At 37.0% G+C, this 16355-nt stretch overlaps 2 protein-coding genes across 3 annotated transcripts in view; one reads left to right on the top strand and one right to left on the bottom strand.

Moving 5' to 3' along the window:
• The window catches only part of FGF12 (fibroblast growth factor 12), a 544450-nt gene that overhangs the window by 467266 nt on the left and 60829 nt on the right, over positions 1 to 16355 (top strand). The window lies entirely within an intron of this gene.
• LOC129498944 (60S ribosomal protein L17-like) lies at positions 7956 to 8578 on the bottom strand. Its single transcript, XM_055308563.1, has one exon. It carries the CDS (start codon positions 8542 to 8544, stop codon positions 7990 to 7992), a length of 555 nt encoding a protein of 184 aa, XP_055164538.1. The 5' UTR covers positions 8545 to 8578; the 3' UTR covers positions 7956 to 7989.

Here is a 16355-nt window from a genome sequence, read left to right as displayed (position 1 = left end):
ATTTTTAAGTTGTCTTGAATCATTGCATCTAAAGTTTAGTTATTTGTGGGCTTTTTAAAATATTTTATTTATTTATTCATAAGAGACACAAAAAGAGAGAGGCAGAGACACAGCCAGAGGGAGAAGTAGGCTCCTCATAGGCAGCCTGATGTGGGATTCCATCCCCGAACTGGGATCATGCCCTGAGCCAAAGGCAGACACTCAACTGCTGAGCCACCCAGGCATCCGTAAAGTTTAGTTATTTAAAGAACTATTTATGATGTTCTAAAGGCCAATGCTGTTGGTTCCTGTGGTGTTAGTATCTCTCCCACCCTCTAACACCACTGGTGTTTGTATATATGTCATGGTCTAAAGGTACTGAATACCTACCTGGGCTGTCGTTATGTCCATAGTATCTCTCATTTGAGTAAGGCCTATGTCTAATGAAACAACCCCTGTTAAACTCTAAATACTATCATGTAACAAAAACATTTAAACCTAGTCACCATTTTCACCTTAATAAAACTTTGGAAAACTCAAAACCAAAATGAAATAAAACAGCCCTAGTTACCATTTTCCCATTGGCTGATCTCTGGAACATGAACAATGTTCAGAAGAAAAAGAAATACTAATCATGTATGAATAGGGGAGTTAGTTTTGGGAGTGAGTCTTCATCAAAGAGAAAAAGTCACCCTACTCAAATAAAGAGAAAACCCAGAGAATTTCATGTTCTTGACAGAATCCAACTAGCACCAAAGATAGACAAACTGCTTGGTTTGGCTAAGACCTAGACCAGTACTCTTCTCTTTAAACTAACTTCTCATAGAATCACATAAGTACATTACTTTGCTCCTTTGTCTTTCACATGTTTGGGGCAAGATCCTTCAAGGGAATTGTGGTGGACACATATTCAGAGGACTTCATTGTATCTCATTTTACTTACAGAGAGATGATGATAGAAGAATCACCATGAAAATGGAAAGAAGAGGTTTTCCTAATTATCTTTTTCAGTAAGCTATTGGAATATTGAAAATCATACTTCTAATTGTTTTTAAATCCTTTAAAGGAATTTTTGAAAGCATATTTGCGTGTTGACTTTTAGGATATTTTTTATGTAGTGAAGTATTTACCAATTGTCTAAAGCTTACCATATTCTTGGCTCATAGAAGGCAATTATTATTTTTTGTTACCTGAATCAGTTCCTGATTGACTATGAATATGTTGTGTGTGTGTTTCCATGTATGCCAAGTGATGTATGAGAGATGAGATGAAAACTTAAGTTAGGCTAGTGTAGGTAAAAACAACTTTAGATTTGATGGATCAGAAAAAAAAAATAAGGGGGAATTGATGTATGAGAAGAATTCGAAGTAGGTGATAAAAGAAGAGAAAGTTTGGACAATTCAAGTGGAAAGAAAGCATAAAGTTAAAATATAAAGTTAAAAATAAACATGGAGTAGGAAAGTTTAGGAGATAGTAAATTGTTTAGATTTTTAAGTTTGGAATGGAAGTGGAAAGGTGCGAGAAAAGTATAGGAAGATAGGTAGGAATCAGGTCATGAAGGGTTTCTGATGCTGGATGGAGTGGACTGAAATTCAGTGGTGAGTCACCAAAGAAATCTGAAGAGAGGTAGTTTATGACCTGGTTTGCACTTTGGGGAGATTAAACTGTCAGCAGGATATAATGGATTGGAATGAATGGGTACTAGAGGCAGGGAAGCTAGTTAGGAAACAATTTTAATCATCAAGGTAAGAAGTAATAAGAGCCTGAACTGGAGCAGTGGCCATAGGACTATAAAGAAAGAATATGTGTGAATAATATTAAGAAGGTGGCTTTGGCATCAAGAGAGGGAAATGATGCCTGAAGTATGGTTGGTGTCTTTTTTGTCTTCATCAGAAACAAGAAATGTAAATGTATCTGTCAGAAACAGAAAGATTAGGTATAGATAAATGAAAAGAGCTCAGTTAGGGGTCTGCAAATGCATAAGGAAGTATGAGGTGGGTTACTTAATTGAGTGAAAACAGGCTACAGTAGAGACTCGAGGGGTCTATGTCTATAGATCTGTGTTATAGTGCAGTGGCTTAAAACATGAATGAGCACCAGAATCACTTGGAAGGCTCATTCAAATATAGATTCCTAAACCCCTTCCCAGAGTTTCTGATTGTGTAGGTCTAAGTGTGGCCTGATAATTTATACTTCTAACATATTCCAAGATGAAGTTGATGTTACTAGCCAACAACTTTGAGAACCTCTACTACTCTGCCCTAGAAAATGTACCACGAGGCATATGAGAATCATTCAAGGAGCCTTAAAAAATAACAATAGCTGGGTTCATACCACATCTATTCAACATAGCGAGGTGGCTTTTTTTTTTTCTTGAGTTCATCAGGTGATCCCAATGGGCAGCCAGACTAAAACACCACTACTAAGATCTTCTGATATTTAAGAAGTAAAAAATTTGGATAAGATGTAAATTTTTCTAATTTTGATCACACTACATCATCAAAAGAAAACAATTCTGGTCATGACACTTCTGAGTTTGCCAACCCACCTACATGACTAGATGTGACATCTAGTTTAGGCAGATGATAGACATATGACATCTAGCTGAAATGTAGGGCCAGAACATGGAAACTAAGCTTGCATTGGACAACAGATGTGGTCTTGTATCTATCACTTTATAAATGTGAAATACATCTAGAAATCAAATGAAAACCAGAATGTTTTTATTGTCCAAATTATTTTGAAAATCTCTTTCTTTTTTCTACCTTTGCTCCTTTTAAGTCTAAGTACTTTATTATGTATGCAACCATGAATTATATGACCTGGATTAACAGGCCCAAATGATGCTACCATCTTCTTTTCACATGTGACAAATGGCCTCCCATAAAATGAACTCAAAGTCAGTGTTTTCCATTTATCTGTATACATTTCACTTCTTAGGTCCATAACACAATTTGGTTTCCTGACCAAGAATATTGGCAAGAACTCATTAATATGTCATAAGTTGGCAATCATTGGTTGAAGTAATCAGAATTTTATCCTTTTAAAACAATATTAGAGAAAGAACTAGATATGTTGCATGTTTTCAAAAAGGTTTATAGTAAAGCCATTTAGAAAAATAGCTTCAAATTTGACTTTACATCTTTTTCTTAATAAAATACTAAGACTTAATTATATGTTATTCATAAAAAAATTCATAAAATTACTAAAAAATGACAATAAAAATATGTGATAGTCCTTAAGACATGTTCACAGAATGTTGGGCAACACCATGTGCTGTCTTTGATTTTTATGTTTGTGTTTTTCACTAATGGAGAACATTTACCCACAATAACAGAGTCAAATTTCTATGCTATAGGGGTGGAAAAGTTTTCTTTCTTCCCTTCTAGGTTCTTTGGCTGGTTTAATAATTAAATTGATATAAGGTAGATTAAGAGGAGAAAAACAAAAGTTGAATAACATGTTTACCTTCTGTATACATGGGAGAGACCCAGGAAAACAGAATGACCTCCCAAAGTGACAGAAGCCATCACCTTAACTACCATTCTCAGCTAAAGACAAAAGATGTTGAGTGTGGGCAGTCAGTTATGAGAGGTTACCAAGAAAAGCAGAGTAAGCAAAGGAAACATGCAGATTTAAATCATTGTTTTCTCCATTGCTAAGAGTATTTAGAATTCAGAGTAATCCCCCCTTTCTTGGCTTAGGAGGAAGACACCTTTAGAAAGGGGAAATTTCCCTTATGCTGGTAAATGTCTCTTACAAAGGGATGATTTCTACTCAGTTTCCAGAGCTTATCTGTATCTGCTGGGTTTTTTTAATAGCCAACTTAAAATAATCAGTACTCCAGAGAGACATGTTTTAGGGTGGTATATTTTGCCCCCCTTACCACTTCTCCCTATAGATTAGGCTCCTTTGCTTTGACTTGACTTTGATGACCCACTGGTACGGTACGAAGAGTGACAATTAAACTAATTAAACTTGAGAAGAGTGTGGAAAAAGTTAATCCCTGAGACTAGAAAAACAACAATCACAACAAAAACAATAGCAGACACTTATGTAGTACTTATTGTGCCAGGTACTGGTTTTTGTGCATTACACATATAAACTCATTTTATTCTCAAATCAAGTCTATGGGTGATGTGGAAACTGAGGCCAGGAGTGGTGACTTGCTCAATGTCACAAAACTGTTAAGATAGGGAGGGGATGTAAGGGCCAGGGGCAGGCCATGCCAAGATGCGCCACTTTGGCATGAACATTATTTGCAATTAAAAACAATCTAAACCCAGCAGATTCAGAAAATGCTCTTTATTTCCCCCTCAACTGACTTGTTTTACCAGGAAGAGAGGTATTAACAGAGATTCCTCCTTACTGAAGAAATATATCTGCATAATAGTACAAACTTTGTTTTCCAAACATTTCTTTTTACCTCCCAGCTAATGGTTTTCTCCCCTTTGTTCTGTCAACCCCCTACCCCTCTCCTTAGCTCATATAAGCATCATATTTGCCTGCCTATCTTTGGAATTTCCATATCTGTGTGGATTCCCCCTACATAAGCTATTAAATTTGATTTTCTCCTATTAATCTGTCCTACATCAATTTGAATCTTAATCCAGCTAGAAGGACCTTGAGAGGTAGAGAAATTCTTTCTCCACAACAGACACTTGAACTCCAGTCTGTCTGATTCAAAGCAAATGTTCTTAATCATTGTCCTACAATTTTTTTTTTAAGTGGGAGAGTATCTTGAGCAGGCTCCACACTTAGCACAGAGCCTGGCATGGATTTCAATCTCATATCCCTGAGATCATGAGCTGGGCCGAAATCAAGAGTTTGACACTTAACTGACTGAACCATCCAGGCATTCCCTATTATATTCTTAATGTACAGAAAGTACACATGTTTTCTGTAACACAGATTATAAAATACAACAAGTAGAATAAGATCACCAAGTTATATTCTTCAGTGAATTTACCTTGTCGCACTCATAACATTGATCATTTAAAAAATTATCACACAATGCAGTGGAAGAAAACATGGTAAAATGAAGTGAGGGATCAGAAGCCAGAGCTTATATTTAAGTCTGCTCTACATATACTGTCTCTAGTAAACTAAACAAATACTGGATTTCTCAGGAGCTCCCTTTCTTCACCTCAAAATGATGGTCTTGAACATTCTTTTAGACTCTAAATCTTATGAATTAAACTGTATTTCTAAGATAAAATTGAAAAAAGGGCAAGAGTATTATCTGGGAATTATTTTCTACCCTGACTGCTTTTGTTTAGAAAATATGGTTGATAGTTTTCTTTAATATAAAAGTTTTAACAGGAGAAGTTTCTGATTTTCTGGCATTTTAAAGATATTGTTTATTATATGGTATGAAGACATTTGTATTTTAATGGAGAGCAAGTTTTTAAAAATATGTGTTAATTACATAACACATATTGCATTTCATAGAGCAAGAAGTAAATTCATTTACTTTCCAAGCAAGAGGGATCATGTTTTGCATTTCAGACTAAAAGCTGCAACAACAATTTCCCTCTCATTGTTAAAGACCATGGACAGTTAAGCAGGGAGGGTCAGGGTTGACAAGAAATAACCTTCATTACTTGGTTGCATAGGTAACAAATGGCTTGATGTGACACTCTCCAATTTATAAGATATTCAGGTTAGCAGTAATTTGGGAATAGTTCTTTGTGCCTGGAAAGAAAAAAAAGCAGTCACTTGGAGAAATATAAATGGAAACATAAATTACAGATTTTCTGTAGGAAAAATTTAGGGTTATTCTGTCACAGAATGTGACAATACACTGCACTGTCTATGTAACAATGGTCTGGAAATTGGTTTCAGGGAGGAGAGTAAATATGCCTAAACGTACTGTGAAATCTGAGCTCCTTGCAGATTCTATTCCTAAGGTCTAATATAGTACCCTGGACACAGTAGTAAGTCAAATGTTTGAGCAATGAATGAATTATGACTACATTTAGCACTTTAATATTGATAATAAGAAAATGGGATGCATACAGAGGAGGACAGCAGGATGAGAAGGAATTTTAAAATTAAATCCTATGAGGAAAGGTTTAAAAATCTGGGAGTGTTAGATGAAATTTTCAAGGAAACTAGAAAGCTGTTTTTGTGCAGCCAAAAAATTATAATATATCAAAGAGTTGGATTTGTTTCATATGACTTTAAGGGATAGAACTAGAAAAAAAATTGGCAGAATCTTTTCTATAGGGGAAAAAGATTTTGGAGGAAAGAAGAAAAGCAATCTAGGCTGTCCAAGGACAGCTCTGGGCTATTTGGGGAGGCTGGGAGAGCCTCATAGTTGGAGACCTGCTGAGAGAGTAGATAGAAATCAGGAAAAGTTGCTGTAGAAGAGGTCTCGTGATTAAATAGTCTTGAATTTCTTGATTTTTGAGGGCCTTTAAAGCCCATATTCCAGGAGTCAAGCACTTGGGTTTTGGACCCAATGCTATGAGGAATGAATAGTGTTGGGGAACAAGAATTCCTGTCCCCTCAAAGGTCGTTCTAGCTGGACTAAGAATCAAATTGATATGAGACAGGTTAATAGGAGAAAAATAAAATTTAATAGGCATGCATATGGGGAATCTACACAGACATGGAAATTCCAAAGACAGGCAAAATGGGGCATATCTGTAATTCTGAAGTAAGGAGAAGGAACTAAAGATCTGGGACTTCAGAGAGAAAGAATGCTCTTCTAAGGGCCATGAGAAGAACAGATGTTTGGTAATTAGATATTTGCCCTACCATACAGATGGGTCACTAGATAAAATTTATCTCTGTTAATAACCTTTATTCCAGGAAAGACCATTTAGATTTTTCTGTGTGGTTAAGGGAGGGACAAAAGTTTCTCGAGTCCACAAGGTCTCAAGAGCCTTCAGCTCAAAATAATCTACATGCCAAAGTGGCACATTTTAGAGGGTGCTGTCCTGAATCCCTTCAATAGTAAGGGAAATCTTAATTGAAGAAACATAACAATTTTGATGAAATATTGTTTTGAGAAGTCCATCAATTATAATATGAAGATTTAGCACCTTGTAGTCTGGATCAAGGATGAGAAAAGCTTCTTAAATTACTGGATGGTGAATATTAAGTATTCCTCTCTTCCTTTCATCACCAGCTCAGGAAGACAGGCTCTGGAATAGAGACTGGTGTGCCGCAGTTTAACTAGAGAGTGAAAGTGTTATCAACACCTATCAAAGGGAAGCCAAGAAAGCTGGATTGAGCAGAGGAAGCTATTAGGTTGCAATGAAATTTTGATAGTAGGCCTCAAGTTTTAAAGCTCAAATAACAACTTTGAGCCCTTCTGAGTTGGGGTGAGGAGGATGGGCTTCTGTATGTATCTGTTGATCAGTCATTGGTCACTGAAGAGGCTGTGACCTTGGCGGGGTTGGGGGTTCATTTCAGCTGATCTTTGGGGAACTGAGAGCATGAATCATTTCTGCCAGCAATGCTCCCTGGCTCAGGAGGGAGTCGTCAATCCTAAAGAGGGTTTTGGTTCTTGTATGACAGTGCCCCCTAACAACTGTTTTTGTATAAGTAAATTCAGATTGGCAAATATTCTACTTTATTCAATGAATGATTCTAAAATCAGTCTTTACTAACCATTCATGTGGTCACAGCTGTCAGTTCTGTTTAGCTTTGTCCTGATGTTCATACTGAAGACAACTATTGGCCACATGACCCACTATCAAGATGAATAATCTAATGATGCTTATGACATAACATTTTTAACAAGCTTTAGTAAGTCCATTACCAACTCCTTTTCTCTATGTTGGTTTTCACTCTTGTATAAGTTGCTTAATCATAACACCTAAAACTACTTGGAATACAGGAAAATGCGACCAAACTGAAAACCAGTCTGTAGGTAGAGTTCTAATGTTATTACAAATATATGTAATGTATAATAGATAATGTTGGGTTTGTGCAGTCATTTCCCTCGTTCCAGACCTTCCTTTTTTTTTTATTTTTATTTGCATTTATTCTATGCAGAATTTACTCCCGGGCCATAAGTTTTTGTTTCTTCAGTTTCTTCTGGGATATCTTTTTCTTCTGTGCAACCTCCTCTTCTGGTTTAGGAACAATCTGCTCTTTTTCAGTAAGAATCATCTCAATGTGGCAGGGAGAGCTCATGTATGGATTAATCCGGCCATGAGCCCTGTAGGTTCTACGTCGCATCTTGGGGGCTTTATTCACCTGGATGTGCTCAATGACCAGAGAATCTACATCTAAACCCTTAAGTTCAGCATTACTCTCCGCATTTTTAAGCATGTGCAGTAAAAATTCAGCACTCTTCTTGGGCCACCGACCCTGTGTCCAGCCCCACTGTTTGGCCTGCGCACACCTACCAACTCCACCATTGTAGCGACGGAATGGCACACACTGCTTCTGCAAAGTGACATCTTTCAGATACTTGGTGGCTTTTCGAATATGCATACCCTTGATGGCCTGGGCAGTTTCAGGTGTGTTCTTAAAGTGAACACGAAGATTTGAACCTCTCGACTTGCATGATTTTGTAGGGTTTTCTGGGTCCAGCGAGTAGCGAACCATCTCCGGAGGTCACCTCAGGCCTCTCGGGGGAAGAGCCAGACCTTCCTTTAGCAAAAATATTTGACAGCACCATCATGTCTCCCCAAAAGAACATTTGCAGAAAACAAAGTTAAAACCCACCAAGATTTGTGGAAGAAAAGTTTTTTTTTTTAATCAGAGATTCACTATTGGCTTTAATTATCATCTTTAGATTTGATTCTGGGCTCTCCCACTTATTAAATATAAAATATTAGGTAAATGTTTTGCCTTTTCTGACTCTTAATTTTCTCATCAGTAAGTTGAATACAACATTGATCACACATGATTATTGTGAAGAATAAACAAAAGTGAATTAGTAAATACCTATGAAGCATCGTGCATAATCAAGTAGATGCTTGATTAATGGTACAGCCCATGTCTCCATTGAGGGAAGTAAGTGCATCCTGTGGATTGAGAAATGGCCTAATTAAGAGTTTGACAGTTTAGTAATATGCATTATAATGTTTGTAAATTACATTGACATAGAGGGAGGAATGTAACTGTTTAAGGATATGCTACTCCCTTTCCTTGGCTTAGGTTTGTCTTACCCTGATACCTTAGGAAGTTCCCCAACCTTGGGCTCAGTTCTGTGAGACTGAACTTTCTCAGTCACATGGCCATAGCCACCACAATAATCAGTGTAACTGGAAGTGACATTGAAATAGAATAGATGGACCATGAACATCCAATCTATCCAGAGATACCACAGTCACATTAAATAGGGGACAGTTTAGTTGCATCATAAGATCTCTAGTAGTCTTTCTATCTGTTGGGCCATGGAGACAGCTCTTGTTGTATTTGATAAACCAGTCCTTTGGATCATAAAATTCTATACTAATAGATGCTATAAGTGTTGTAGATGAACCAGTTAAGATGTAGTAAACCGAGAGCTTGGCTGGACCTATGACCTGGCCTTGTCCCTTCTAAACTTGGTGATATTAGGTGAGTCACTTGACTTATTGAAAACTGTTTCATCATCATGAAAATGGCATAATAATACTTACCTTAAAATTAGTTTGGAAACGAAATTAGATAAATATGTGTACATGAAGAAATAAAATGAGATGAGCATTGGCCAAATACAAGAGCATAGCAATTCTTCCTGGGGATATTCTTATTGAAGGTGGAGTCCTAACCATTTAGAAGGTATTCCCTTTTCAAAGGGTGATTCCTCCACTGATTTATGCAGATCTCCCCACTGACTACAAATGCAGTTTCCAAAAAAAGAGTGGGAGGCACACTTTCAGTGCTGGCTCTAGCTCCCTGGGAAAGTTGTGCTTTGAAGAAGGGTGAGTGACCTCCTTTTCTTGCTAAAAGGGTAAGAACATTCTGTGTGGAACCCTCTTCTACAGAACTTTTGACATGGATTAAGGGTTTGGTCTTCATATCCTGACAAGTTATGCTGGAGGAAGAATATTGAACAAAGACCATTGGCATCATGGCACTTCCAGGTTTGGCACAGAGCACACAGCTCTGACAAGAGCAGTGGTCACAGCAGATGGGCTGTTCATTTCCATATTTCTTTATATTATACATCATTGATGCTAACCATCTTATCCCTCCCAAAGCACAAGGACTGGCTTTTGAAATCACTAATAGAGATTGCCAAGTTATCTTTTTTTTTTCTTTTTCTTTCCTTCTTTTTTTTTCTTAAAGTCCTCATCTATGTGAATTTTTATGTTGAGGAAAATATGAAAGGAGAGATTATGTCTCCATGATGTCACAAAAGGAAGCACATTATATATGACTTTTAAATGACAAATCCTGAAACTGGTTTGAGTCCAGACAGGATAAAAGGTTGGTATTAAATGTGACCTTTGATTTTAATGGTCTCAAGCAGAAACCTTCATTTTGACTGTGCAAATTGTACTGTAAATTATTGACCCAGTTCCCTGCCTTTCTCAAGCAGCAAGGGAGAAGGGGCGGGCAGACAGCAGCACAAACTATTTTTTTTTTGTCACCTACTGTCTTCAAAATCACAAGCTGTTTGAACTTAACCATTATTCTCTCTAACCCATTTTTATGTAACACACTCAAATATAATTTTCCTAAAAGCCACTGGCTGAACTAAATCGCCCCATATCATTTCATGGCAAATGCCTTCCCTCCTGCAGTCCTCAGTTTCCACATCTGTAAAATGACGGTGTCAGTCTTCATGACCAGTATATTTGTTTCTATATCTTCATCTTATAACCATATAGCCTTCCTGTTTTTATTGCCTGTGAAAGAATAACTGCTAATCATGACAACAGAACAGCCCAACAATTTACAGCCAGATAAGTGATGCAAGGAGCATCGACTTGTCTAAGATCTCAGTATTTAAACGCAGGCCCTGCTGGGCAAGTCCCATATAAGTGACAGTGTTGCAAGATGAAGAAGATGCATTTACAAAATCAGGCAGGCAACACAGAAGTTCAATTGCAAATACATGTTGCTCAAGTTGCACAATGGCCTATTTGGGGGAACATCGTAGGCTGTTTAATGTTCCTGTGTATAACGTGGGAGACTTCACTTTGTAGCAAGAGTCTCAACTTTTGTGTTTTCCTGTTTCTTTTAAAATATGCAGCTATGTAGGGTTTATTATGTTCTTTGGAAGGAAAAGAGATTTTGAGTTGTGCCTTTTTTTAAGCATTTAGAAATTACCATGCAGCAGATCGCATACTTTCTTTAGATTTTCTTTGTGAAATAGATTTTGTGGCCTCCCTAACTCAGTTGGCATTGATTTTCTACGTCCAGAATTGATCTTTCATCCAAAATGCACTTGATCCTCTGTCTTCTCCTTTCCAGTTAATGGTAAACTCTGCCCTTCCAGTTGGTTAAAAGACAAACCAAAATAAGAGTTCTGAAATCATGCTTAGCACCTCTCTTTTTCCATAGCTTACATATCTATTGGGAGATTCTCATGGCTCTATTTGTTCAAACATAAGCACAATCTGATGACTTCTCACTTTGTCCACAGTTTCCTCTATGATCCAAGCTTCATTTCTCCTCTGGAATTGACTAACCTGCTAACTGATCTCCCAGCTTCTACCATTGCCCCTGTGGAGACTAATCCAAACAGCAGATCCAGAGTATCCATTCAAAATATATGAGATATCATGACATACCTCTGCTTTAAATATTATATTGTCTCTCCTCTTCACTGAAAGGCAAACCTCTTTGCAGTGGCCTTATGAGTATATGACCCCTTACTATGTTTTTTTACTTTATCTCTTTATTGTATTCCTTTTTGCTTATTTCTTTCCAGCCACCCTGGCCTCATCTCTGAGCTTTGGTCTCATCTATTTTGATGAACCTATGAATCTGCTAAAACTATAGCACCTGCCCCCATCAAATCCCAAACTTACTCAAATTACATTTGTAATAGCTCTTACTTTAATATAATAATATATATTACATTTATTGGATCTCTTCTACTCTCTGCCAGAATATAAACTCCAGGAGGACAGGTATTTTTATCTTTCTTCATTGTTGTACTCTGATATGTAGAACAGTGCTTTGCTCAGAAGCATTGACTAGCGTTTATTTGGTTAATTCTCTAATAGACAGCAAAGTCAAACAGATGTGCTGCAATTGCCATTTATGTTCAATTTAATAAAGTCCTAGGTGGCTATGCAAAACTCCATCTGTTTTCTGTGACTATAGTGTTGACTTTTCCAGAATTTTATTGACATAAATATATTCAAGGTGATTCCCTTTTTAGAGCTCTCTCCAAAGTCTCTTGTCTCACCAGGTATTTCTATTCTGATATATGGGGGCATGAACTACTCCCAGTTCTGTGTGAGCACCAAGACTTATTTCTAGTGGCTCTTTTCCTAGTCTTAGGTAACTTCCTCTCATACATATCAGTATTCATCCAAATACATAGAGGGCTATGCAGAAATGTAGAGTTTTCCTCTTTGTCTCTAGTACTCTGCCATGCATTTATAGTCACCTTGGCTCCCTGAACTCCTATTTCCTCAACTCAGTGGGTTTGTAGGGTATTTGGGTTCTTCCTTTTTGTGCTGCTATCTAGGTGTTCCTGGGGACACCTGGGTGGCTCAGCGGTCAAGCATCTGCCTTCAGCTCAGGGCGTGATCCTGGAGTCCTGGGATTGAGTCCCACATTGCACTCCCTGCATGGAGCCTGCTTCTCCCTCTGCCTGTGTCTCTGCCTCTCTCTCTCTCTCTCTCTCTCTCTCTCATGAATGAATAAATAAAATCTTTAAAAATAAAAAAAAAAACAACTTCCTGGAGTAATGGTAATGCTCACCATATTTGTTTCCCTTCTCTCAAGGATGGCAGTTGTTTGTTACCTGTTTTTCTGTGTCTGAAAACCATTGTCTGGTTTTTGGTGTTTAAGGTGGAAAGGTAAATCTAATCACTGTTACTCCAGCGTGGCCAAAACAGAAGCCCAATGGAAACTTACTGAAGCCGCTTCTTGAAGTTATTTTCTTTACTCAAGGAAGCATGTAAACTGAATCAGGAGATAAATGAAATAGTACAAAATGACTAGTTTTCACATATATCAAGCCTGCAAATTACCAGCAGAAAAGCAATAAATTTTATATAAGTCAAAGGGTTTGATCTAACTCCATCATTTGCAATGGTTTGACTTTGGGCAGATCACTCTGAGTTTTAATTTCAATTTCATCATCTGTTTACATGGGAATAGAGGTCCTGCTGACTTGTCACAAGTTACATCAAGGATTAAATGTGATCATGTATAGAAAAATTCCTGTCTCTAAAAATTCCTCTCTAAAATCCTGTCCTTGAAAGAGGGGATATTCTTATTTTTATTCTCATTACCATTATTTGTTAAACTAGGAAATTCAGGAAGATAGGACATTTCTTCTTAATTCATTTTATGCATACTTACCCTGAAAAGTTATGTAGACAAGAATACATTCTATTATAATAAAATGTGGTCAGGATTAATTTTAACCTTAGTATAACAACAAAAATTCATAATTCTAGTAGCTTATTCAAGATAGAAGTTTATTTCTATTGCACAGAAGAGGTCTGAAGGTATACAATTAAACATGGCATAGAATTTTCAGAGGACATTATAGTCCCAGGTTTCTATTTTACTGTTTTCCACCTTCAGTGATAGCATTCATCACCTCTTGATTCAAGATAGCTACTGGAATTTAGCCATTGCTCTACATTTCCATAATGGCAGCAGGAAGAAGCAGAGGCTAACGAAATGTTTTCCTCCAAGCCAGATCAGCTCATTTTAATCAGCTTTTTTGAGCATTCCACAACATACTTCTATGTACATTCTATTAGCTTGAATTTGGACAGATGATCACATATGGCTATGGTAAAGAAGAATTTATTTTATTTTTATTTACTTTTTCTATAAAGTAGCTGTTTAACAATATATATTTTGTTATCAGAGAAGAAATTAAGAATAAATGTTGATAAGCAACTTTCAGTTTCTGCCAAATAACTTTTGTTTACCAAAAAGGAATTCTCTGAACTATTCAATGGAAGGTACTTTACAAGGCATACTGTTTACAGATACTCGACGTAAACTCAAGTAAACTCACAGACAAATAGTTATTAGGATAATTCAAAGAATGTTCTAAAGCATTCCTTAAAGAGATTTCCCAACGATGTTTTGAGCTGTTGTGGCTGAAATTTGTTGGATGCATTCTATGGAATATCATGACACACATTGTCCTCATCTTAGGAAATAACTTTCTGTAAGTTATATCTAAACTCTTTTCTAAATCAAACCCCTTTTTTTTCACTGCTACACAATAACTTCAAACTATTTCATTTTCATTCCAAAATGATTTTTAAAAAATTTTAAAAGATTTTTTAAAATGTATTTATTCACGAGAGACACACAGCGAGAGGCAGAGACATAGGCAGAGGGAGAAGCAGGCTCCCTGCAAGAAGCCCAATGTGGGACTCCATCCAGGATCCTGGGATCAATGAGCCCTGGGCCAAGGCAGACGCTCAACCACTGAGCCATCCAGGCGTCTCCCAAGATTATTTTTAGTGAGAATCTTGAGACTGTATCTTTAATGTTTTCTTGATTTTCTATACCCTTGTAGTAGCTAATGATCTGTACAGTGATGTCTAAATGTACTAAGACATTTGCTATTTAAAGAAACTTTGAGATCCTGAAATGAATCCTTTCGTAAAACAGAGAATTTGTTAGCAGTGGAAATAACTACCCTGTAATTGATCTGGCCTTAAGTGGGATTTTCCTGTGTTCATTCGAAGTCCCATAGGCACCTCAACTTCAGCGTGTCTAAAATGGTGGCAGGGAGCCCAGTTAGGAAGCTATTGCTATAAGTCTTGACACCGGCTTCTCTCCACTCCAATTCATCAGCCACTCCAATGCCAGAGAAATATTTCCTAAAAAACAAATGTACTCATTTCACTGCCCTGCTAAAAACCTCTGCTGGATCCCATTGCCTGCTGGATAAATGCCAAGCCCTTTAGCAGAGCATTGATGGTCCTTGACATTTTGGCCCCAACTGCTTTTCCAGCAACATCTCCTGCCATTCCCCTCAACATACCATATGCTCCAGCCACACTTCACTTCTTCCCACTCTCCAAATATACCAAACATTTCATACTTCTCTGCATTTGCTTTTGGCTATGCCTGAATTGCTCTGCATCCAACACCTTTTCTACCTGAAGAATTTCTCTTTCTGAGTACCTCAGCTCAACTTTCTCTGTTCTAGCTCCTCAAAGAAAGTCAATCATCTGTCTATTTATTTCCATAGCAATCTGCTCCTAATTACTATTTTATTGTAATTACTATTATGTCTGTCTCCACAATTAGACTATAAGTTTAGGGGCCATGACATAATAAATTTTTCTGTATTGAGGGTAACATTTAGGTGTTTAGTAAATTCCAGATACTATGCACTTTACAAATAATTTATCGTTAAGTCTTCTAATATAATTATAAAGTATTATTTCTACTTCACAAATAAAGGGTTGGTCAAAGATATTAAGGAGCATTCTCATGGCCAATGAAGTCTATAGCCATGGATTTAAATCCATGTCTGATGCAAAGGCCTAGATATGTTTTTTCCTTTATATAGCATGCTCCATCCTCAGAATTTAGCACCATGATTTCTTTCTAATAATGAAAAATGCATGAAATTGAGTTTAGGCTGTCTTTAAAAGTCCTACTCACCCTCAGAAGATAAGGCTATCCACCACTGAGGTTAGTCGAAGGATGCTCCAGGGGCAGTTTCCGGTGGGGCTTTCCAGGAGACTTCAGAGATAGGGCAGAGGTTTAGAGGTAGATGCAGCTACGTTTTCAACTAAAAATGGAACTTTTATTTCACCTTCTCTACAAACAAACAAACAAGTGTTGTTTCAACAGCAAACAAAGCAGATTTTTCCAAACAAGAAATAATACCCATGGGCCCACCATCATCCACCCTGTCTCATTAGAAGTTTATTTTCTCTTTTTGGTAAAGTGTACAGTAAAATATTAGTGATATGTGATAATGATTTTTGATACGGTTTAAAAAAACATTTGTTTATTAATGTAGATTAAGATTGAGTGCTGTTAAAAATGGGCAAAAGGACATAAATAAGGAAATGCATACACACTTCTTACATAACTGAATAGTTATAACTTGATGGGTATAATCATGAAACATAACTTATGTTTTGTTTTGCTTTGTTTTTCCTGTCACTGCTTTTAAATTTACTTTGTTAAACCCTACTCCCCTGCTTCTTAATACCATACAAAGTAGATTCTATGGTTTTCCAACCATGTGGTTCACTTTAGAATAAACCTCTCATCTCATGTCTGATTTCAACTTATAGCCCTTC

This window comes from Nyctereutes procyonoides, unplaced genomic scaffold (genome assembly GCF_905146905.1).
Source record: "Nyctereutes procyonoides isolate TBG_1078 unplaced genomic scaffold, NYPRO_anot_genome, whole genome shotgun sequence".
NCBI classification, from domain to species: Eukaryota; Metazoa; Chordata; class Mammalia; order Carnivora; family Canidae; genus Nyctereutes; species Nyctereutes procyonoides.
Note: the sequence above shows the minus strand (reverse complement) of the source record. Positions and strands in the feature narration are given on the sequence as shown.

What these genes read in the sequence shown, in the direction of transcription:
- LOC129498944 (XM_055308563.1), bottom strand. Translation starts at nt 8,544, where the DNA reads ATGGTTCGCTACTCGCTGGACCCAGAAAACCCTACAAAATCATGCAAG.